This window comes from Lissotriton helveticus, chromosome 1_1 (assembly GCF_964261635.1).
Source record: "Lissotriton helveticus chromosome 1_1, aLisHel1.1, whole genome shotgun sequence".
NCBI lineage: Eukaryota > Metazoa > Chordata > Amphibia > Caudata > Salamandridae > Lissotriton > Lissotriton helveticus.
In genome coordinates this window covers 902,980,319-903,005,154 of record NC_136057.1, presented here as the reverse complement: position 1 = coordinate 903,005,154, position 24,836 = coordinate 902,980,319, and the positions used below count along the sequence as shown (strand labels likewise).

The 24,836-nt window shown below is 48.2% G+C and overlaps 1 protein-coding gene across 1 annotated transcript in view; it reads right to left on the bottom strand.

Moving 5' to 3' along the window:
* Nucleotides 1–24,836, bottom strand: part of NR2C1 (nuclear receptor subfamily 2 group C member 1) — a 424,839-nt gene that overhangs the window by 254,731 nt on the left and 145,272 nt on the right. The window contains exons 7-8 of the mRNA XM_078648543.1: nucleotides 18,553–18,732; nucleotides 18,050–18,108 (exon numbers count right to left, since the gene is read on the bottom strand). Coding sequence (XP_078504669.1) covers nucleotides 18,050–18,108; nucleotides 18,553–18,732 — 239 coding nt within the window. The remainder of the gene's footprint in view (nucleotides 1–18,049; nucleotides 18,109–18,552; nucleotides 18,733–24,836) is intronic.

Genomic DNA, 24,836 nt, shown 5'->3' with positions numbered 1-24,836 from the left:
GTGAGTGAGGGTGAGGGGTGAGGGTGAGTGAGGGTGAGGGTTGAGGGTGAGTGAGGGTGAGGGGTTGAGGGTGAGGGGTTGAGGGTGAGTGAGGGTGAGTGAGGGTGAGTGAGGGTGAGGGTGAGGGGTTGAGGGTGGGTGAGGGTGAGTGAGGGTGAGGGTGAGTGAGGGTGAGGGGTTGAGGGTGAGTGAGGGTGAGGGGTTGAGGGTGAGTGAGGGTGAGGGGTTGAGGGTGAGTGAGGGTGAGTGAGGGTGAGGGGTTGAGGGTGAGTGAGGGTGAGGGGTTGAGGGTGAGTGAGGTGAGGGGTTGAGGGTGAGGGTGAGGGTGAGTGAGGGTGAGGGTGAGGGTGAGTGAGGGTGAGTGAGGGTGAGTGAGGGTGAGTGAGGGTGAGGGTGATAGAGGGTGAGTGAGGGTGAGGGTGAGTGAGGGTGAGTGAGGGTGAGGGTGAGTGAGGGTGAGTGAGGGTGAGGGTGAGTGAGGGTGAGTGAGGGTGAGGGTGAGGGAGGGTGAGTGAGGGTGAGGGTGAGGGTGAGTGAGGGTGAGGGGTTGAGGGTGAGTGAGGGTGAGGGGTTGAGGGTGAGTGAGGGTGAGGGGTTGAGGGAGGTGAGGGTGAGGGTTGAGGGTGAGGGTGAGGGTGAGTGAGGGTGAGGGGTTGAGGGTGAGTGAGTGAGGGTGGTGAGGGGTTGAGGGTGAGGGGTTGAGGGTGAGTGAGGGTGAGGGGTTGAGGGTGAGGGGTTGAGGGTGAGTGAGGGTGAGTGAGGGTGAGGGTGAGTGAGGGTGAGGGGTTGAGGGTGAGTGAGGGTGAGGGGTTGAGGGTGAGTGAGGGTGAGTGAGGGTGAGTGAGGGTGAGGGGTTGAGGGTGAGTGAGGGTGAGTGAGAGTGAGGGTGAGAGGGGTTGAGGGTGAGGGGTTGAGGGTGAGTGAGGGTGAGGGTGGGTGAGGGTGAGGGTGGGTGAGGGTGAGTGAGGGTGAGTGAGGGTGAGGGGTTGAGGGTGAGTGAGGGTGAGGGTGGGTGAGGGTGAGTGAGGGTGAGGGTGGGTGAGGGTGAGTGAGGGTGAGGGGTTGAGGGTGAGGGGTTGAGGGTGAGGGGTTGAGGGTGAGGGGTTGAGGGTCGGTGAGGGTGAGTGAGGGTGAGTGAGGGTGAGTGAGGGTGGGTGAGGGTGAGGGTGAGTGAGGGTGAGGGTGGTGAGGGTGAGTGAGGGTGAGGGTGGTGAGGGTGAGTGAGGGTGAGTGAGGGTGAGTGAGGGTGAGTGAGGGTGAGTGAGGGTGAGTGAGGGTGAGTGAGGGTGAGTGAGGGTGAGTGAGGGTGAGTGAGGGTGAGGGTGAGTGAGGGTGAGTGAGGGTGAGGGGTTGAGGGTGAGTGAGGGTGAGGGGTTGAGGGTGAGTGAGGGTGAGGGGTTGAGGGTGAGGGGTTGAGGGTGAGTGAGGTTGAGTGAGGGTGAGTGAGGGTGAGGGTGAGGGTGAGGGGTTGAGGGTGGGTGAGGGTGAGTGAGGGTGAGGGTGAGTGAGGGTGAGGGTGAGTGAGGGTGAGGGGTTGAGGGTGAGTGAGGGTGAGGGGTTGAGGGTGAGTGAGGGTGAGGGGTTGAGGGTGAGTGAGGGTGAGGGGTTGAGGGTGAGTGAGGGTGAGGGTGAGTGTGAGTGAGGGTGAGTGAGGGTGAGTGAGGGTGAGTGAGGGTGAGGGTGATAGAGGGTGAGTGAGGGTGAGGGTGAGTGAGGGTGAGTGAGGGTGAGGGTGAGTGAGGGTGAGGGTGAGTGAGGGTGAGTGAGGGTGAGGGTGAGTGAGGGTGAGGGGTTGAGGGTGAGTGAGGGTGAGGGGTTGAGGGTGAGTGAGGGTGAGGGGTTGAGGGTGAGTGAGGGTGAGGGGTTGAGGGAGGGTGAGGGTGAGGGGTTGAGGGTGAGGGTGAGGGTGGGTGAGGGGTTGAGGGTGAGTGAGTGAGGGTGAGTGAGGGGTTGAGGGTGAGGGGTTGAGGGTGAGTGAGGGTGAGGGGTTGAGGGTGAGGGGTTGAGGGTGAGTGAGGGTGAGTGAGGGTGAGGGTGAGTGAGGGTGAGGGGTTGAGGGTGAGTGAAGGTGAGGGTGAGTGAGGGTGAGTGAGGGTGAGGGTGAATGAGGGTGAATGAGGGTGAGGGTGAGTGAGGGTGAGTGAGGGTGAGTGAGGGTGAGTGAGGGTGAGGGGTTGAGGGTGAGGGGTTGAGGGTGAGTGAGGGTGAGGGGTTGAGGGTGAGTGAGGGTGAGTGAGGGTGAGGGGTTGAGGGTGAGTGAGGGTGAGGGGTTGAGGGGAGTGAGGTAACCTGGCATGGTAACCTGAAAAAAATGTGGGTGTGAGCCATGTGAAGGGGTCTGCGGTGAGTGTGAGACCCGAAAAGGCAGAAGTCGGGAAGCAGAGGCTGCGGGTAAGGGTGTGCACGAAAGTGAATGTGCACAAATGGGGCCATGCGGTGGGCGACCAAAGCAGAAGCGGCATGAGGGTGGGTGAGGGTGGGTGAGGGTGAGTGAGGGTGGGTGAGGGTGAGTGAGGGTGAGTGAGGGTGAGGGGTTGAGGGTGAGTGAGGGTGAGGGGTTGAGGGTGGGTGAGGGGTTGAGGGTGAGTGAGGGTGAGGGGTTGAGGGTGAGGGGTTGAGGGTGAGGGGTTGAGGGTGAGGGGTTGAGGGTGAGGGGTTGAGGGTGAGGGGTTGAGGGTGAGAGGGTGAGGGGGTGAGGGTGAGTGAGGGTGAGTGAGGGTGAGTGAGGGTGAATGAGGGTGAGTGAGGGTGAGGGGTTGAGGGTGAGTGAGGGTGAGGGGTTGAGGGTGAGTGAGGGTGAGGGGTTGAGGGTGAGTGAGGGTGGGTGAGGGGTTGAGGGTGAGTGAGGGTGAGTGAGGGTGAGAGGCGTTGAGGGTGAGGGGTTGAGGGTGAGTGAGGGTGAGGGTGGGTGAGGGTGAGTGAGGGTGAGGGGTTGAGGGTGAGTGAGGGTGAGGGGTTGAGGGTGAGGGGTTGAGGGTGAGTGAGGGTGAGTGAGGGTGAGGGGTTGAGGGTGAGTGAGGGTGGGTGAGGGTGAGTGAGGGTGAGGGGTTGAGGGTGAGTGAGGGTGAGTGAGGGTGAGGGGTTGAGGGTGGGTGAGGGTGGGTGAGGGTGAGTGAGGGTGAGGGTGAGTGAGGGTGAGTGAGGGTGAGGGTGAGTGAGGGTGAGAGGGTGAGTGAGGGTGAGTGAGGGTGAGGGTGAGTGAGGGTGAGTGAGGGTGAGTGAGGGTGAGTGAGGGTGAGGGGTTGAGGGTGAGTGAGGGTGAGGGGTTGAGGGTGAGTGAGGGTGAGGGGTTGAGGGTGAGGGGTTGAGGGTGAGTGAGGGTGGGTGAGGGTGAGTGAGGGTGAGGGGTTGAGGGTGGGTGAGGGTGAGTGAGGGTGAGGGTGAGGGTGAGTGAGGGTGAGGGTGAGTGAGGGTGAGGGGTTGAGGGTGAGTGAGGGTGAGGGTGAGTGAGGGTGAGGGTGAGTGAGGGTGAGTGAGGGTGAGGGTGAGTGAGGGTGAGTGAGGGAGGGTGAGGGTGAGTGAGGGTGAGTGAGAGTGAGGGTGAGTGAGAGTGAGGGTGAGTGAGAGTGAGGGTGAGTGAGGGTGAGGGTGAGGGTGAGTGAGGGTGAGGGGTTGAGGGTGAGTGAGGGTGAGGGGTTGAGGGAGGGTGAGGGTGAGGGGTTGAGGGTGAGGGTGAGTAAGGGTGAGGGGTTGAGGGTGAGTGAGTGAGGGTGAGTGAGGGGTTGAAGGTGAGGGGTTGAGGGTGAGTGAGGGTGAGGGGTTGAGGGTGAGTGAGGGTGAGGGGTTGAGGGTGAGTGAGGGTGAGGGTGAGTGAGGGTGAGGGGTTGAGGGTGAGTGAGGGTGAGTGAGGGTGAGTGAGGGTGAGGGTGAATGAGGGTGAGGGTGAGTGAGGGTGAGTGAGGGTGAGGGTGAGTGAGGGTGAGGGTGAGTGAGGGTGAGGGTGAGTGAGGGTGAGGGTGAGTGAGGGTGAGTGAGTGTGAGGGAGGGTGAGGGGTTGAGGGTGATTGAGGGTGAGGGGTTGAGGGTGAGTGAGGGTGAGGGGTTGAGGGTGAGTGAGGGTGAGTGAGGGGTTGAGGGTGAGTGAGGGTGAGGGGTTGAGGGGGAGTGAGGTAACCTGGCATGGTAACCTGAAAAAAATGTGGGTGTGAGCCATGTGAAGGGGTCTGCGGTGAGTGTGAGACCCGAAAAGGCAGAAGTCGGGAAGCAGAGGCTGCGGGTAAGGGTGTGCACGAAAGTGAATGTGCACAAATGGGGCCATGCGGTGGGCGACCAAAGCAGAAGCGGCTGGCAGAATAAGCGGGCCAAGGCCGAGAGTCCACTGGGTGCACGCGTCCTACCCGGAAATGACTGGGGGATAGGTGGGGAATGGCATGGTAACCTGAAAAAAAGGTGGGTGTGAGCCATGTGAAGGGGTCTGCGGTGAGCGCGAGACCCGAAAAGGCAGAAGTGGGGAAGGAGAGGCTGCGGGTAAGGGTATGCACGAAAGTAAAATGTGCACAAATAGGGCCATGCGGTGGGCGAACAAAGCAGAAGCGTCTGGCAGGATGGTGGTGCCGGAATAAGCTGTGCACATGTCAGGCCATGCTTCGAGTAACTTATAGAGATGCGGCTGACAGGATAGTAGGGTTGAGAGCAAAAGCGCCGAAGGGGCGCCTGTGTATATGCTGCTAATAATTAAAAAATGCATATGAGAACTGTATTATCGCAAATGATGGAAAAGATATCTCACCTGAAAGAAAAACAAGAAAGGAAACAAGACGGAGGTCATTGCTGTGGGGAGGGGGGGGGGGGAGGAGAAATGCACACGGTGGGCAGGGGAGGGGGCGGAGCGGGGAGAGCGGCATGAGGGTGTGAAGCAGCCGGGGCCTTTGAAGTGAAGCTAAACTTCACTTCAAAGGTGTGGGAGGAGTGCGGCTGAGGGAACAGACGGCGATTTGGTGATGTGCACGCGCATTTTAGGTCAATGCGCTTGCGCATTGACCTAAAAGCCACGGGCACAGCACCAAATCGCCACAGTTAGGCAAACTTTGTTTAAAGCCCTATAGTCTCGCTTCTCTCAATGCGCATGCGCATTGATAGGTCACGAGACCTAAAAAAGTATACAAGAACATAATCAATTTACAACAGAGTTGTCATGGGAGTACAAAATACCTAACTGAAGCTATAACAACTTCGCGACTACTGGTGTATGCAAATTCCCAGCCTTGAAATAAACTCCTACCATCTCCTATTGATACTATGTTACATTAAACTATATTATTAGACCATACTGCCCATATCCTGCAGTCTATCTCTGAAAGTGGATTGATAAGCCCAACTGTCCCTAAAGTTCCGCTCGGGCCCATTTATAACTTCACATCATTGCAAACCAAAGCAGAAAGCCAGCAAGACAGACTGAAAAACTACATATAATAAATGCTTCTCAGAATATACCAAGTTATCTTATTCCTCTCAGCATTCACGATAAAATTACTTGTTTTAAAGCGTAGGCGCAAATCCTTACCAGATTTTCACAGTGACCACAGACAACATAAAGTTCACTTAAATGCACAGTGTACATTTATTTTATGCAGATATTATCAATATTAGGCAAAGATCCAGCCCTCGGGGACCTACTCTTGACACACTGATGAACAAAAAACAGAAGAATGTGGTACAGAGAGATCTAGTTAGGTGTGAGTATGAAATGAAGCATATAACAGTGATGCCTCAGGGTATGGATACACTGAAACAAGGAATGGCCTCTAAACCCTTGTCTCTGCGAACACTTTTAATACGTATGCAATACAGATCACCTTAATCAGGCCCTTAGTATATTCCCTGACTTGGGTCACTGCCAGTATTTAGTGGTAACACCAAATGAGAATGACCTAATGTAGGAAGCTGGCACTGTATATACTATACCAAAGTGAGGTATAGTGTGCACAGAGTCGAGTGGAACCCAAAAGGTAACAAGCATTTACAATGCAACGGTTTCGCCTTTGGAGAAGTTAGAGCTATTGGCATTGTAAATGACAAAATTTGTATTTATGTGTTGGTTTTGAAAACAGATAAATAAATGGCATTGTCATTTACATTGCCAATAGCTTAATCTCTCGCAAATGTGAGAACTATTGTACCCTACGGACGAGCTCAGCAGACAGCAATTACTACCACCCACACACACACCCAGAGCCACACACACACACCCAGAGCCAGCCACACACACCCAGAGCCAGCCACACACACCCAGAGCCAGCCACACACACACCCAGAGCCAGCCACACACACCCAGAGCCAGCCACACACACCCAGAGCCAGCCACACACACCCAGAGCCAGCCACACACACCCAGAGCCAGCCACACACACCCAGAGCCACACACACACACCCAAAGCCCCCACACACACCCAGAGCCCCCACACACACACAACCAGAGCAGTCACATACACACACCCACTGGAGCAGTCACACACACACACACACACTGGAGCAGTCACACACACACACACACTCTGGAGCAGTCACATACACACACACACACACTCTGGAGCAGTCGCATACACACACACACACACTCTGGAGCAGTCACATACACACACACACACACACTCTGGAGCAGTCACATACACACACACCCTGGAGCAGTCACACACACACACACACACACTCAGGAGCAGTCACACACACACACACACACACACACACACTCTGGAGCAGTCACATGCACGCACACACTGGAGCAGTCACACACGCACACACTCGGGATCCCTCATGTGTAGACAGCGGGTGAGATCGTTGGTGTTTTCAAATATAGAAGAACGGGCAAAATGGAAGACTTTACTAAATGTGAATCTTTCCTAGTACTGATAAGATCCGTGAAATGTGTTTCCCTTCACTTATAATTTCCTGCTTGTTTCTTTTGCGATACATAATATCCTCAAACAACGGAGCCTTCAAGGAAGCCTTAATTAATTTCATTCCCAGAACCAACAATAAGCAATATCTGTCTCTCTCTTAGGCAACGAACATTTGGTATGACCATACTGATGTGGCAAGAAAATTTCTATGTGGCTTGACCCACACGTAATCTTTGGCATGCCGGGATTAATCACAACAAGAAGAAACATGAACTTAATCTGGTGTGACCATCACATCTTCTCTTTACATAACAACTTTGCAACTTGAAAAGCCCCAGCAGAAGTGACACGAAACTATGTCACCTACAGGCACCTTAAGAAATTAAACCTTTCAGCCCTTGAACATATCTCACTGAGTAGGACCCGTTCATGCAGGGCCGTGTCCTCTGACCTACAAACACGAGTGGCACGTGAGCACGTGGGCACGAGTTTGCAGAGCGACGCGCCCGCGTGAGCAGCCATTGGGGTCTAATTCTGTCAGTGGCATTCCCGGAAGGAGCGAAACATCAGCATGCGGTGCCGAGAGGCTAAAAATAAACATTACAAACTAAAGCGAGCAGACCGCTTTACCCAAAGCATCAGCTTTGGTTATTTATGGCGCAACTGTGTCACCACCACAGAAGAGCACATGGCAGGCCGGAAAGACAGCTCAGGAGATTCATGGCCGGCTGCAGAGACGTGTGTGAAACTCGCATGTCGAGAGGTTTGAACTGCTGCAACAGACCCTCAGTCGGCCAGCCCCTGAAGTGAATTAAACTAACCTCTGTGAAATATGCGGTTAGTTTTAAAGACGCCATCATTGATACCCCATGACTAGTTATAGAAAGTGGGCTGCACTCAAGCACGTGGTAGCAGCTCTCTGTGTGGTTTGTTTGTGCTAGCACAGATTGCGAGGGGACCCTCCTCTGTACGCTATTATTGGCCACTGTGAAACGCTTATTGACTGAATTTGCTCAATTTTAAAAAACGTACCTGTCACTTATGCAATTGATTGACTAATTGTATATTTTAAAACAACTCGCCTTACTCACTCTTTTTGTTGTATTATCTCCACCCTTCGCCCCGTTCCATCGCGGCTCTGTGCCGTTTGTGTGGAGGGCAGGGTCAGCTCCATTGCGCCTCAGCGCTGGCTCTCCAATCCGAACGGAGCTAGTGTCTCAGCTGGAGGCGGGGCTCAGGATATAAATCAAAGCAGTATCGAGCCGCTCGACTAACTAGCAGGGTGGTGGCAGCTCTCTGTGTGGTTTGTTTGTGCTAGCGCAGATTGCGAGGGGACCCTCCTCTGTACGCTATTATTGGCCACTGTGAAACGCTTATTGACTGAATTTGCTCAATTTTAAAAAACGTACCTGTCACTTATGCAATTGATTGACTAATTGTATATTTTAAAACAACTCGCCTTACTCACTCTTTTTGTTGTATTATCTCCACCCTTCGCCCCGTTCCATCGCGGATCTGTGCCGTTTGTGTGGAGGGCAGGGTCAGCTCCATTGCGCCTCAGCGCTGGCTCTCCAATCCGAACGGAGCTAGTGTCTCAGCTGGGGGCGGGGCTCAGGGTATAAAATGGCTACCCGGAAGCGCAGCGGTAGAGCGCAGCGGGAGCGCCGTCTCCGCGCCGAAGCCGCGCCAAAGGGGTGCCAGTCCGCGCCGGACCCGCACCCAGCGCCCAATCCCTTGGCCGGCTACCACGCCATCCTAGTAAGTTACTGAAATACTCTTCCTCCGATCTGTTAGATATTAATAACACTATGTTCTGGCATGAATGCCCACATCTCAACCTAGAAGAGTGTTCCAATGTGACTCCCATAGCTTGTCCAAGCTGCAATTTTAAATGCACTCGCTCCTTTACTCAGATGCCACTTATCCCAGGGGCATCTTGTAATGAGGCCACACGCATTAAATGCGGATTGGTGAACGCTAGATCTATGTGTAAACATAGAGAAGATGTGGCTGAATTAATATCAGCACACAAACTGGATATTCTGTTTATAACAGAGACATGGGCCGACTTGGCTTCAGACCCCGATCTTGAGACAGCCGTCCCTGAGGGCTACTACATCGTCAGACAAGATAGACCGGCAGGAAAAAAAGGGGGCGGTCTTGCCATAATTCTACGGCTAGATCTGGCGGTAAAAACTGGAACTTCAGATAACATTCCTGCAGAAACACTATCTTTTTCTATCACTTTATCTCCCATCCAAATGTTCAACGGAGTTCTGCTTTATCGTCCCCCAGCGGCCAGAGCGCCTTTTCTCCAATCTATTAGTACTTTACTAGAAACAGTGCCAGAAGCCTCCGATTTTACAATACTTGGAGATTTTAACTTTCATTTAGAAAACATAACAGATAAAGACACACTGAGCCTTATTGAGGATTTCAAGGCCGTTGGCTTAAATCAGCTAGTTACCTCACCTACGCACAAAGCAGGTCATGTCCTTGATGGTTTATTCACGAACAATCCGGCTATTACCCCCCCTACTGTTAATCCTATTGTATGGTCAGATCATGCAGTGGTGGTTTTCTATGCCCGTGTTAAAAAATACAAAAATCAACACTCGAAAAAAAGGCAACATAGGTCTTGCAGGAACTGGAAAAACATAGATACGAATACACTAACCGAAAAACTAGATAATAATAAACCATCCAAAGTGTCAGACCCTCAACTAGCAGTAAATAACTATAACCAATGGCTCACTGACACCTTTAATCTAGTAGCACCTCTAAAGAGAGTGCGCCCAAATTGTGCAACACCATCAGCCCCTTGGTTCACCGAACTGCTAAGATTGGAAAGACAGAAATGCCGCAATCTAGAAAGGTGCTGGCGAGTTAAGTACGACAATAACGACAAAGAAAGATACAAACAAGTGCTATCAGGCTATAGGAAGATGTTGAGACTGGAAAAAAGTAAATATTTTTGTGAACAGATAGAAAAAGCTCAGAACTCCAGTAGGTAATTTTATCAGGTAGTGGCAACACTAACTACTATACCAGCAGCAAATACTACTGAGACTACTCAAGATTTCTGTAATCAAATGGCTGACTTTTTCAGGACCAAGGTCACAGAAATCTTTGACAAATTTAATAACATCACGACAGAGGAACCATCAGATAGCCTTAAAAACTCACGACTCACATCCTCCTCTCTGAATGAATTTCTCCCTCCATCACTGTCAGAAATAAAAGATCTCATTAAAACAACAATGTCGGGTTCACCTCTGGATCCCTGCCCACCGACCATCATTAAATTAACATCTGATGTGGTAGCTCCAATCCTGGAGAACATCTGCAGTACCGTATGCGAATCAGGAATATATCCTCAAAGATGGAAAACTGCTATAATAAAGCCACTTCTAAAGAAACCCACCCTTAACACCTTGGAATTAAAAAGTTATCGCCCTATAGCAGCTCTTCCTTTTCCATCTAAATTACTTGAAAAAGTTATAAACAAACAGCTGGCTAGCTACATTGATTATAACAACTTGTTAGATAACACTCAGTTTGGGTTCAGGAGAGGACATGGAACGGAGACGGCGCTCATCAAGGCCTCTGAAGAGATCAGACAGATCATGGACCAGGGTGGTACGGCTGTTCTGATCCTGCTGGATCTCTCAGCGGCCTTTGACACGGTCGATCATAACATCCTGATCGACTGTGTCACGGCTATGGGCATACAGGGCAAAGCTGCGGAGCTCCTGGCTTCTTTCCTGTCCAACAGAGAACAGTCGGTAAAGATGGGGAACTTCTACTCACCCACCTTTGTGCTGCCTTGTGGAGTCCCCCAGGGATCCTCGCTAAGTCCGACACTTTTTAATATCTATGTGTCGGACTTGGCGAGGGTCATTAAAACTCATGGAATGGGAGTGACTTCGTACGCCGACGACACTCAGTTGGTGCTAGCAGTGCATAAAAATGGGATCGAAGTGGCAGCCAACTTTCAGATGGGCATGAGAGCCATCAGTCACTGGATGGACAGGAATTGTCTAAAACTAAATACCGATAAGACCGAGGTAATGGTGTTTGGAGACCTAAAACCATCCTGGTCCCCAATCTGGTGGCCACCTGAAATGGGTAACCCACCCAGCCCAGTTTCAAAGGTCAGAAACCTAGGAGTGTTGTTTGACAGCAAACTAAGTTTCACCAATCATGCTAATGCAGTAGTCTCCTCTTCCTTTTTCACGCTACGAAAAGTGAAAAAGTTGCTACCTTACCTTCCCCTGTCGGCAGGGAAAACCCTTATGTCCTCCTTGGTATTATCCAAGGTGGACTACTGTAACGGGCTTTTGTTGAATGCTCAGGAGCAGGTCTTTAAAAAGCTACAAATGGTGCAGAATGCCGCTGCACGAATTTTGACCAAAACTCCCAAGTTCGCACCTATCTCTTCCATTGTTTACCAACTACACTGGCTCCCAGTAAAAAAGAGAACCAAATTCAAGGCTTTGTGTATTATATACAGAGCATTGAATAGCCAAGGACCTGACTTCTTTAGGGAATCACTGCAGGTTTATGTCCCTAAGAGAGCGCTAAGATCTGCCTCATCTGCATCCCTATGTATCCAACGGGTGAGAACAGTTACATGGGGAGACAGACGCTTCTTGGTGGCAGCCTCGAAGCTCTGGAACACCTTGTCCCACCATATAAAAAGCAGCTCTTCACTGATGATTTTTAGAAAGCAAGTGAAGACCTGGCTATTCACTCAATAATGCACAGGAGGTGCCTCTTTGTCTGCGTAGCGCCGAGACACCATTCGTGGTATTTGTTTGCGCTTTATAAGTTTAGAAATAAATAAATAAATAAATAAATACGAGTAATGGGACGTGGTCTAATGATAGGAGGAACTTTTTTTCATTTACATTGCAAATTGCCAAGTCTTCTACACTTTCTGAAATGTCCCCGACTTCATTTGCTTAATTTTTTAATACCAAGCCTCAGGACAGGCTTTCGGGTCCTCCCAGTGACACGGGCGGTGGTAGGTTTTTGATACATCGATCCTCCAGCGAGACGTGTTCGATTCAAGTGGCTGAACCCTGAATAAAAGGCGCACATCTATAATACAACTGCAGGGGGCTCCATAAACCCCCCAGAACCCAACAGCACGACATGAGATAGCCCAGCCTGGCATTAAAAAAGCATAGTATGTCGGAGCATGACCTAACACTACAACATGAAACATAGAGCACGGTATTATAGCACAGCATAGTGTAAATGTACAGGAATGTATTAGCATAGCAGAGTTTAATAACATGTCATAAAAGGATAACTGGACACAGTATAACACAGTAGATAGAGCCCAAACACACATGGAGCACATTACAGAATAACAGCAGAGTATCAATCCAAGAGTACCCTTCGGGAGGCACACGGATAAATGAAATGATAAAGAAGCAAAATAAAAAAGGTACAACCTAGCGGGAGGCACACGGACAGCGGGAGGGGGGCGGGCAGGCACACGGACAGCGGGAGGGGGGGAGGAAACGGCAAGAAAGGCACTCACCTGGACTTCCTCCGGCCGCGGAATGACCAAATGAAACCTCGACGTCGGAAAAAATAAACCCCGCCCACCGCCGCACTGACGTGAAAAAAGGGGCCGGATGAGTAAAAGTCTCAGAAACGCCCACGAGTCGCCTCGCAGGATGACGGACGCCTCTGTTTGCCAATGGCTAGCGTCCATTTATGGAGCTAGCCAATGGGAAACAGAGGCGGGACGAACATCCATACTGTAACTCAAAAGATTTCGCCCTGGGTGGAGCACGGCGTGCTCTCGCCAGGTCGAAACCTAAAAAGTAGGCAGAGGTAAAAGTAGATAAAACCTTACTCTATATTTTGGGGTAGTGTGTTCGGCAAGAAGGCAGTATCAGAGGACAGTGTTAAGCATTTGTTGTACACACTCAGTCTGCAAATGAATTCACACACTCAAAGACTAAACTTCAGACCAATTGTTTTTGTATAAAAATATTATTTTAGTTATTTTATTTCTTAGAACCCAGCAAGCCTGGCACAGGTAAGTGATAAGTACTTTGCAGTAAATATACAGTAGTAATACAGTATGGATTGTAATGGTATATGCACTTTGTCTTCACTTACAGTATTGTTGCAGAGAAATGCAATGCTTTGTAAATACAGTACATAGACTTGAATGGGCTTTTCAGTAAAATACCAGGTAACTTACTTTTTAGATTACTTTTCTTACTCAGGGTATTATACCTAGATACTATTCTGGGACATTTCCTGCAAACAGGTAAGTGAAGTCGTTTCTGTTAAATAGTACAATTTTAAAGAATTTCTTTAGGTTTTCAAACTCCACACTTAAAAACTTTTCCAAGAAAAACAGTCAACGTTATCCTATGGAGGAAAAGGAAAATGCTACTTACCAGTATGCATCTGTTCTTGGCATGTAGAGCTGCAGATTTCTACACTTTGCATTAGATCGCCACCTGCTGCTGGGCTCGGATGATTGCATGTTGTTGTCGTCTTGGAAGAAGTCTTTGTAGTCACTAGATAGGTGACTCCTCCCTTGGACAATAGTGCGCATGGGCATCTGCTCCATCCTTAGATTGTTTTTCGCCATGATGGGAAATTATGGAGTTAGTAGAAAGAAAGAAGAGATGTCCATGCGTGTATATCTAATTAAGAACAAACTGGAACAGATACAGGTCCCGGAGAGGTGGGAGGGCATGTTGAAATCTGCAGCTCTATATTCCAAGAACAGATACATACTGGTAAGTAGCATTTTCCGTTCAAGGCATATGAGCTGCAGATTCTACACTTTGCATCGATTGTGCAGCAGTGTCTCCCCTAGGGGTGGTCACCTGTATCCGTTGCAGTAGTTTGAAAGAGAGTTTTGAGGACAGCTTGGCCTACTGCAGCTTGCTGCTTGGCTTGCACATCAACACAATAGTGTTTAGTGAAAGTGTGTTGTAGACCATGTTGCCGCCTTGCAGATGTCTTCTAGAGGAATGTTCCCTAAGAAAGCCATGGAGGCTCCTAGTTTGCGTGTGGAGTGCGCTCTAGGAGGAACTGTTAATGTGCGTTTTGCCTTGTGATAGCATATTTGTATACATTTAACAATCCACCTTGCAATTCCTGATTTAGAAATGGGGTTGCCTTAATGTGGTGGAGAGAAAGCTACAAATAGTTGCTTTGTTTTGCGAAAGGATTTGGTCCTATCGATGTAATAGAGAAGAGCTCTTTTGACATCTAGTGTGTGTAGAGCGCTCTCTGCTACAGAGTCTGGGTTTTGAAAAAACACTGGTAACTCTAGAGATTGGTTTAAATGAAACAGAGTAATTACTTTAGGAAGGAATTTAGGATTAGTTCTTAGAACCACTTTGTTATGGTGTAATTGTAAGAATGGTTCTTGTATAGTGAAAGCTTGAATCTCACTAACTCTTCTAAGAGAGGTAATAGCAATGAGGAAAGCGGTTTTCCATGTGAGAATTTGCAGTTCACATTTGGGTAAAGGTTCAAAGGGGGTCCCATGAGCCTGGTAAGAACAATTTTTAGGTTCCACACTGGAGAGGGTGGTAACCTATGAGGAATAATTCTTTTTAATCCTTCCATTAAAGCTTTTATTGCTGGTACTCCAAACAATGACTGATGTTGTCTGTTTTGTAGATATGCCGCAATGGCTGTAAGATGTAAGCGTATAGATGAATATGCTAGATTACATCTCTGTAAATGGAGAAGGTAACAGATAATATTTTGGATCGAAGTATCTAAAGGATCAATTTGATTATTAGTGCAGTAAATGGCAAATCTTTTCCATTTAGCAGCATAGCAAGTTCTAGTAGTAGGTCTTCTGGCTTCTTTAATGATATTCATACCGTCTGGTGGCAGGTTAAGGTAACCAAAATAAGACTTCAGGAGCCATTTTGCCAGATTCAGTTGGTTTGGGTCTGGATGTCTGCTGTCTCCATGGTTCTGCATTAGCATGGATGGGGTCAGACGTAGTTTTTGGTGTGGAACTAGGGATAGTTCTAGTAGTGTTGTGAACCACGGTTGGCGTGCCCATGTGGGAGCTATTAAAATGAGTTTGAGCGACTGTTGTCGTAGCTTGCGCACTATTAGTGGTATTAGTGGTAGTGGTGGAAAAGCGTACGCAAATCTGCCTGACCAGTTCATACATATCACAATGCCCTTGGTTTCGATGCACTCTTGTTACACCCTCAGCAGCACTTGGGTGGTTGGGTGCAGGGTGCTGTTTCGACGTCGGGCACCCTGTTTGCAATGGAGAACCTCTGGTTTGCAAAGGCACTGCAGACTTGGGGGAAAAAAGTTTCTGGGTGCGACCATCACTTCGAGAGGTTAATTGGGGGTTGGTTAGGCACTGTCGGTTTGGCCACCCAAGGCCTTAGGGCGTCGGGTGCAGGGGTGCCTTTTTGGGTCGGATCGTCTTACCAGCTCCTGATCGCGGTGGGGGGGGGGACCTTCCGGATTTAGGCTGCAGACGTCAGCTGGAGGCTTGAGGCAGGTGAAAAGGTCTCTATATCTCGGGTCAGGAACGCTGGGGGGACCTCCTCTTGGTGTTTGCCCACTCGAGCTCAGGCTGTGGACGGCGGGTGCAGAGTGGTGCGGATTCGCAGTGTCCGGCTGGAACCAGAGGTTGCAGATGAACAAATCCGGTGTTCACAGGCGACAGTCTTTGTGGTTCAAAGGCAGGCAGGTCCTCCGGGGTTTTCGAAGTTGCTGGCTGCAGGACACACCGGGATTTCGCAGGAGCAGGTTCGAGGTGGAGACAGGCAGATGGGGCTGGGGCCAAGTCAGTGGGCGTCTTCCTCTTGTTAGCTTCGGCACAGCAGTTTGGTCCTTCTTTTCTTGTAGTTGTCTCTTGTCTGAGGAAGCAAGGTTCAGATTTGCCCCATAATACTAGATTTAGGGGTGTTACAGGTAGGTAAAAAGTTTGGGACCAATGGGTCCATTCCCTGTGCGACCCTCCAGTGAGAGGGGGGCATAAGCCTTTCCCTGGTTGGCTGAGTCACCCCATCTGCAAGATGGCGGGTACTGAGAGTTGTGCTTCACCTCCCCTCCCCCACCTGAGGGGTGCAGTTGGCAGAGGTGGGCACACATCTCTTCCTCACTTGCTTTTCCCGCCGGTTCTCCCGCCCAAAGTGGGGTCAGAACCAGTGGGGACCAGTTGCTGAAAGCAGCAAGTGGCCTGGGAAGCTCACAAAGGCGGCAAGCCTTTGAAGCTTCCCCTTCGTGAACCCTGCCCATCCTAGGGGAGGAGGCTTGGCACCTCGTCCCAGGATGTGCATTGTTTCAGGCTCCCAAGAGCAGCAGGCCCTCGACCCAGGGGTCCAGAAACATGTCTAGTGGTGGCAGCTGAAAGCAGCCACTCAACCTGGATACTAGGGGTAGGTTAGTTTTCAGGGGGCATCTCTAAGATGCCCTCTGTGTGCATTTTTCATTAAATCCCACACTGGCATCAGTGAGGGTTTAATGTGCTGAGAAGTTTGATACCAAAATTCTCAGTTTCCAGTGTAGCCATTATGGTGCTGTGGAGCTCATAATGACAAACTCCCAGCAACATATACTCTTAATGGCAGCACTGCACTTACAATGTCTAAGAATGGACTTGTATACAAACAATGGGGTAACCTGCGTCCCTCAGAACCTGGGTATTCATCAGAAAAGTTACAGTAGTTCTGTTGGGAAACGGATAATTCCTTTACAAAGACATGTATAATTCAAATGGTATAATTCAGGTGTGGGAGTAAAATATTTACAATTGATCAACATGGATTTATAAATAAAAAATGGTCAGAACATTGAGACTACCACTGGAGGAGGACGTGTCAATAGGAATTTGATCGCCTTGCTTTCCGGGGAGCATAACTTGTGTTTGCTTCACCACAGCTGATGAATAATTACGTCTGCCCACTTTCACAGTACCGAGGACCACGTTTATTTCACAACGAAACTCCAGCCAAATCGTTCTTGCGTCTTCCTGAATTTCATCAGGCCACCCCTAGCCCCGACCTGAAGAGGCCTCTATGAGGGAATTCACCCCTCTTTTTGAGCTGTCTACAACACCTTTAGCCTTGAAGAAGACCCGCTTTGACATCAATCAATCAGGCTTTTGTCAGGGTCGAAACGTCGGCGTCAACTCTGGCTCAGCTACAATAAGTCTCATGGTTGTGAATAATGAGCACTTTTGCCATCTACCAGAGACATTAATTAATGTTGTTCTGACCATTTTTCATTTGTAAATCTGTCTTGATCAATTGTAAATATTTTACTCCCACACCTGTATATAATACGTTCACCACAGTCACTGAGCATTTCACCTCACTGTAATCTATGTCACTATTTTCATACATTTATTTCGTGACAGCCTTATAAATGTATGCTCTGATTGCTTTATTCAGTAAGAAGTAAAATTGCTATGCTAAGAAGTGCATTCTTCTTTGGTTTTTTTCCATGAGTATCACAATTGAATGATACCATTTGAATTAAACCTGTCTTTGTAAAGGAATTATTTGTTTCCCAACAGAACCACTGTACCTTTTCTTAGAATGGACTTAGACACTACAGGGGTACATGGCTCATGCACCTGTACCCTCACCATTGGTATAGTGCAGCCAGCTAATGGGGTGACTGATCTATGCCAGGGCAGTGAGTTGTAGGCATGGCACACAGGGACCTCTAAGGGTGGCACTATAAGTGCTGCAGCCCTTAGAGGCCTTCTCTGGTCATAGTGCCCTGGGTACCTGTGGTACCATTACCAGGGACTGACCTGTGGCCGGAGATGCCAATTGGGTTTAGGCTTCAATGCAGTTTTAGGGAAAGAACATATGCCCTGGGTACCTGATTGGCAGGAGCCCAGGGCACACTCAGTCAAGCACATCAGCAGTTCAGCGAAAAGTGGGGGCAACCATGCAGAAAGACAGCACTTTCTCACACCTAATTTAACAGCATCACAAACATAGTACAACTACATGATGGATTGTAAAGAAGATATTGCTGGTTTGTTCTACTTCAGAGCTGAAGTTGTAGTACACAAACCACAAAGCTGACGAGCAATCTGTTTAGATGAGATGTGGCACTCACCTCAAACTGGTTCCCATATGGTCCACAAATTAAACAAATGTACTGCTTTTATGTATAAGCACATGAATAAAAACATTCCTTAATTATAATTTATCTACAGCTACCATTATGCCCTCCCCAACCTCAGAAACCCCTGGAAGAAGCAAGGGTGAGGTCCTGCAGCCTATTAGAAAGGAGAATTTGTCACACGCAGATGTACTGAGGCTCCCTGAAAGTAGTGAAATATCAGGTGAGTCAGGAGGCCTGATGTGGAAATACAGAAATATTTACATGTACAGACCAACAGTGAAACAGCCAACTGGGTTAGGTACAAGTCTTACAGCTGTTGGCATCTCTACAGAAAGGCCAATGTTAAAAAAGCCAATGTTAATGCAAAATTTACCAGAAAAAAAAATGCAAGAAGATTAAAATATAAATTCAAACATAGCATCCCCACATGATGCTCCTTTGAGTCTCCTGACAGCTACTGTAACAGAAAAATATAGTCTTTGCTAAAGGATTCTACATTTGATAAATATTGTAGTCTTTAGTCATGTTTACTAAGTTCATTGATTCATCTGGGTTCTTTACAACATAGTAAATGGAAATAGATTGTGTTCACACTTACAGTCCTGTTTCATTCCCAGTGCAATGCACCTCTGTAGTCGACAATACTGACAGCGGTTGCGATGATGTTTGTTGATGACACACTCCTTTGACCCTCGGCAAGTATACACAAGGTTTTTCCGGATGCTTCTTTTAAAAAAACCTTTGCACCCTTCACAAGTCACTGCTCCGTAATGACGCCCTATTCGAACAAGACAATAAGAACATGTATGTATTACTTTTAAATGATGTTAAACATAAAATTTAATGCAAAAATTTAATACCAATGGATAAAAGAGTATACATGAAAATGTTATAACTAAGTACCAATGATCATTCACAATGGCAACTGAGGGACAGTAGCCCATTTTGACATGGTCACTCTTACGTTTTGCTTGATAATGATGCGATTTCGACCAGAAATGCACTGAAATCCTGCTAACCAGGTCCCAAGTGCCAGAACTCTTTACCAAAACTGTACACTTATTTCCCCAATTGGCAAAACCTTTAACACCCTCTGTAAGTCCCTTGTAAATGGTAACCCTGGTACCTAGGGCCTGAGGCACTAAAGAGAGTCCCTAAGGGCAGCAGCACCAATTGTGGCACCCTAAGGGATCCCTCACCAATTGCATGCAAGGTGCCATTGTAGGCTGCGTGTTTTGGTGCAGACAAAAGTGAAAACACGACATGGCACACATCCCTGTGTGACATGACTCCTAACACAGCATGAAATATTTTTACGTCACCCCTACAGCAGGCCTGACAGCCCTAAGGTAGGGTGCTGAATATTACATGTGAGGGCAAACCTGCATGAGCAGATATGCCCCTGTGATGGTCAGTCCTATTACTGCCGATGCAAGTGGACAGGGAAGCCATTATAAAACATGTGCTGGACACTGGTGAAAACGAGTTTCCCAGCTACATGATGGCTTCACTGAAAATCGGCATGTTTGGTATCAAATATCTCATATTGGAAAACCCACAATGGTTCCAGTGATAGATTTACCAATACATGTACCTACAGGGCACCTTGGAGGTGCCCCCTGAAAACCTACCAGCCTGGCGGGGGGGCTGCCTGACTGGTTTCTCCAGCCTGCCACCCAAAAAGCTGTTGTGAATTCCTAGGGTGAGAGCCTCTGCTCTTAAGTGGCCCAGAAATAAAGCCTGTCTGGGAAGAGGGTGTAACACCCCCTCCCCTCAGGATGACCTGCTGATTAGCCTTCCCAAGCCGGCAAGCTTTAAGAGCTGCCCCCTTTGGAATGAAAGTCTGATTCACCTCACAGGAGAGGAAGCCACCCCACTTTGTCCGGAACCCCCTTTGCACCAGGACAGGCAGGAACATTAGGTATCTTGCCACCTCCAGGCTAGTACCATCCCTAAGGTGGGCTACACTGAGGTTTACAAGATTTTTCAGAAGTAGCCATCTCTGTGATGGCATACGTAGAAATTCTGGGACAGGGTTATGCCCACTTCCCACAGGATGCGGTCATATAGGGGGCATAATGACCCCAAACGTCAGTAGTCCAATGACTACTACCTTGACTCCCCTAAATTGAGTATTTAAGGGAGTCACTGGCACCAGACAAACCAATCCTGATGACGTAAGAAGAGAGAGGACACAGAAGAGCCGCAAACACAGAGAGGAGACAAGGCGCACCTGACCTGATACCAACCCTGTCGGCCTGTCTGCATCCCTTGCTGAAAACTGCACCAAAGTCGACTTGTCCTGCAGCTGTTGACTCTACAAAACCATAAGGACTGCCTGCCTTTGATAAAGACTCAAGACTTTCCATTAACAGCAGACCTGTTCTTATGCACCCTGCAGGAACTCCTAAGCAAAGTGTCTAAGGCCCCCGGCCTTAACTGATGTGGGCCAACATTGTCAACAAGGTCTCAAAGCCCTCCAGAACTCAAGTCCATTGTGGCTTCACCCCTTGTGGACTTCCCTACGCTGCCTGCACGCATGCCTCGTAGACCATGACTGCTCCCAGTAAGACAACCCGACGCCTAAAGTCACCTCTGCATCTGTTTCCCCCAGGTGGTGGAGAAGGGGACCCCAGGTGTTCTTACGACCCTGAGCATCACGTAATTTTAACCCTCCTGTTGGTTTACCCCGACTGGCCTTCTAGCCAGAGCTTGCAGCCTCTTTTCGCAGTGACCGATCTACACAGAAGCCTATTGGCCTCCCGATGCAGCTTGGCACCCTGCACCCAGCCGCCCCCGTACCGCTGGTGGTGTACTGCTGGTGCTGCCTTGGACCTTGCACACCACTCACGTTAACTTCTGGAGATTGGTCCCGTAAGTCACAGTACTTTACCGGTTAGCAGAACTTTTTCTTCTTTCCATAGGATAACATTGCAGAACTCAAAAATTGCACCGTACCAACTTTTTCAACAGAGAAGTCTTTTTTAGATACTTTTCTATTCGAAAGTGCAGTCTCAGGACAGAGAGAAAAAAAAAGTTCCAAATACGAAAAATTTAAAAAAAACACAAAATAAAGCAAGACAGATGGTCAGATTATTTTTTTTCACAACCATACACAATAGTGCCATTTTACAGAGTTTCTGAACAACATTGATTTTCCCAGGTGGGGAAATACACGTTCCTGGAGGTACTGCAATACTTTTTTGATGCGTATAGTGAAAATGTTTAAGTTTGCTCCTCGGCTTGTCTTTAATCCTATTGCAATAAAAAACCAACCGATCCCATGGATTTATCTGCCTCACCATGGAGTAGGGGCCCCCTTCTAAATATGCTTAAACCCATCCCCCTCCCCCACACCACACTCCTCTCACACCGCCTACCCTCACTACAGTGTTCACTTCTACTCTGCTGCTGGCAGCTGCCCCTTTCTTCCTCTTATTCCCCCTTTCTGTCCATATCGCTCCACCTCACTTGCTAAAAACCATGACTTCAACAAACAGCTCTTACCCTCTTTTTCCTCTCCTTTATTTGTTCCCCTGTGAAATTGATCCAAAAAATAAACACTTTCGATGCAAATGGCATCTTTTTCTGACATTTTTCTATTCCAAAAAGCAGCCTCGGGAAGGAGGGAGAAAAATTGTTCAAAATACGAAACAAAAAACCCCAAAATAAAGCAATACAGAGGGGTTGCAAATAGGCCAGAGTGGTTTTAATCACAACCACACACATTGGCGCCACTTTACAGAGTTTGCTGGTGAAGCGCTCCTTTCATTTTCTCCTCTTTCTTTGAACAACATGGTTTCCCGCCCAGTGGGAAGTACACCATTCCTGGAGGTACTGCAATACTTGTTGATGAGTAAAGTGGAAAACGTTTCATGTGATCCATATCAGCAGTGGTTTTTCTTATTTTAGTTTATAAAATGTGTTCCGCTGCTCTGTGTTCAGGGATGTGGTCTTTTTAAACCATACTGCTTATGTTTTGTAAGAATATAAGCAATGGACATTGAAACAGATCCTTTCTGGCCCTGTAGTCAGGTTCTTAACTTTTCAGGCAAAAACAAGCAATGATTTTGGAATAAGTGTATAAAAGTTAAGGTAACTAGGTTGTTCCTGCTTACATTTCCTGTTTTACTTAATCTTGCATTCTTTAAGAGTGTTTGCTATTTCCGGGCTGTTACTTTTTTTTCCAGCCAGCTTATTACTCGTCTACCCTCCCTTATAACCTATTTCTCATTTTCTGGTTCTCCAGAGCCGCGGGATCATACGAATGGCAATAGCGCTATGCAAATATCAAGCTGGGCTGCATGGCAGGATTACATTATGGATTGTATGGATGGTGTATTGTTCAAATAAGCTCCCTCAACTGACATTTGAATCTAGACTAACTTCATGTGAATCTTCTGCTAGCCTTATCTGGTTGAATGTAAACATCGGACACTTAAAAAATCGAACAAGGGCTGTGACAGTACTGCTATGTTGGTGCGACTTGCCTGGAACTCCTATTGCAGCACAGCAGTTAAGCCCACATGCTCACTTAATACCTAAAACCCCACATCAAAACCCCAACTGCTGCTGCTGTATTTCTGGTTGGATTCAGCACCCATTTGATGCTACCTTGTGATATTTAAGGATATGGAGACAAGTACAGTATGAGCATTTATCCTTTTTCAGATAAGGGAGATATATATTATTACTTGCTGCCAAATGCTTATCAGCCTATGGACAGAATTCTCCTTTGGCACAATTCAATTCAATTCCCCCTCTTCCCAAAATGAATATAAAGAGAAAAGCAGCTCACAGCTGTAAGTTGATAGGAGTTTGACTGAGCTACTTGTGAGAACCTGAAAACTGCCAAACCCAGAAGATTACACCTCCAGTATTCCACCATCAGCATTCCATTCTCAGCATACCATGCAACACATAACACATTCCCCTCCCATCCAACCTTAAAAAAAAATAACAAAAATTAGGAAAAAATACACAGCATAAAACCAAAGTTACCAGGGAAAAGGTAAGAAAGAAACGAAAATGAACTAAGGAACAAAGTCAAACAAGGTAGTACCCACAACTACAACATGCAATGCCGCCCTAAGGAGTCAAAGTATTGGCATGAACACCAACAACGCTACATTTCTAACAAGATTAAGCCCCGGCTAAATCATGAAACCTAACAGTCCACTCACGAGCACAGATACTCCTTCAAGTGGTAAGTCAGGTATGAGCTTGTGTGGGACGAACAACGGTTTGGAGCTTTAGGAAGCTGTCTCTCTCTATATCAAAGAGAGGTATAGTGTGCAGAGTCCAGTGGAACCCCAAAGAGAGGCAGAGGTAAAGTTAGATAAAACCTTACTTTCTATTTGTGGTAGTGTGGTCGAGCAGTAAGCCAGTATCAGAGGACAGTGTTAAGCATTTGTTGTACACACTAAGTCAGTAAATGAATTCACACACTCAAAGACTAAACTTCAGACCAATTGTTTTTGTATAAAAATATTCTTTTAGTTATTTTATTAACCAAGCAAGCCTGGCACAGGTAAGCAATAAGTACTTTACAGTAGTAATGCCATTGAAATACAGTTTGAATGATAATTGTATATGCACTTTGATTTGATTTACAGTATGGATGCAGAGAAATGCAAAACTTAGTAAATGCAGTACATAGACTTGAATAGGCGTTTTTAGTAAAATAGCAGGAAAGTAACTTTTGAGATTACTAGGGTTGCACAGAGTAGCATACCTAAATACTACTCAGGTACATTTCCTAAAAACATGCAAGTAAAATCGTTTTTGTTAGATTATGCAATTTTAAAGAATTTCTTTAGTGTCTCAAACTCCACACTTGAAAACTTTTCACAGAAAAACAGTCAATGTTATCCTAAGGAGGAAAATAGTATTATCGGTTTTGAGGTAAGTATTTAGTAGTGGGAGTTGAGGTTCTGGGGGTAGACTCATGGGTCCCCCAGGGTCAAGGATGCCCTCTTGTTACACACTCAGCGGCACTAGGGAAGCCGGGTGCAGAGTGCTGAGGCCCAATCTTATCCAATGGGGGATAGGGGGTCTCCGGTTGGTGGCTGCTGACTAGCAGGCCACTGGTTTGTGGACTTTATCTCAGGGCAAATGGGGAAACAAAGTGGCACCAAAGGTGCATCCTCAGCGCACTATGGCAGCAGGGTGCGGTTTCGAATTCGGGCGCCCTGTTTTCAATGGAGAACCTACAGTTTGCAAAGGGACTGCAGGCTTGGGGACAAAGGTCTTCTGGGTGACATCACGACTTCGAGAGGTAAGTTGGGAAGTTCGGGGTTAGTTAGGCACAGTCGGCTGGGGCACCCAAGGACGTGGGGCATCGGGTGCAAGGGTGCCTTTTGGGGTCGGATCTTCTTACGAGCTCCTGGTTGCGGTTGGGGAGACCTTCTGTATTTAGGCTGCAGGCGTCAGCTGGAGGCCTGAAGTAGGTCAGGGGTCGCCGGATCTCGGGTCAGGATCGCCGGGGTGACTTCCTTGTGGTGTTTGCCCATTCGAACTCGGGCTGTGGACGGTGGGTGCAGAGTGATGCGGATTTGCGGTTTCCGGCTATGGCCAGAGGTTGCAGATGAACAAATCTGGTGTTCACGTGAGTCAAAGTCTTTGTAATTGAAGGCAGGCAGGTCCTCTGGGGTTTTCGAGGTTGCTGGCTGCAGGACACACCGGGATTTCGCAGGAGCAGGTTCGAGGGGGAGGCGGGCCGGTAGGGCTGGGGTCAAGTCAGTGGGCGTCTTTCTCTTGTTAGCTGCTACACGGCTGTTCGGTCCTTCTTCTTGTAGTTTCTTCTTGTCTGAGGAAGCAAGGTTAGATTTAGGGACGTTACAGGTAGGTAAAAGATAGGGAACAATGGATCCCTTTCCTGAG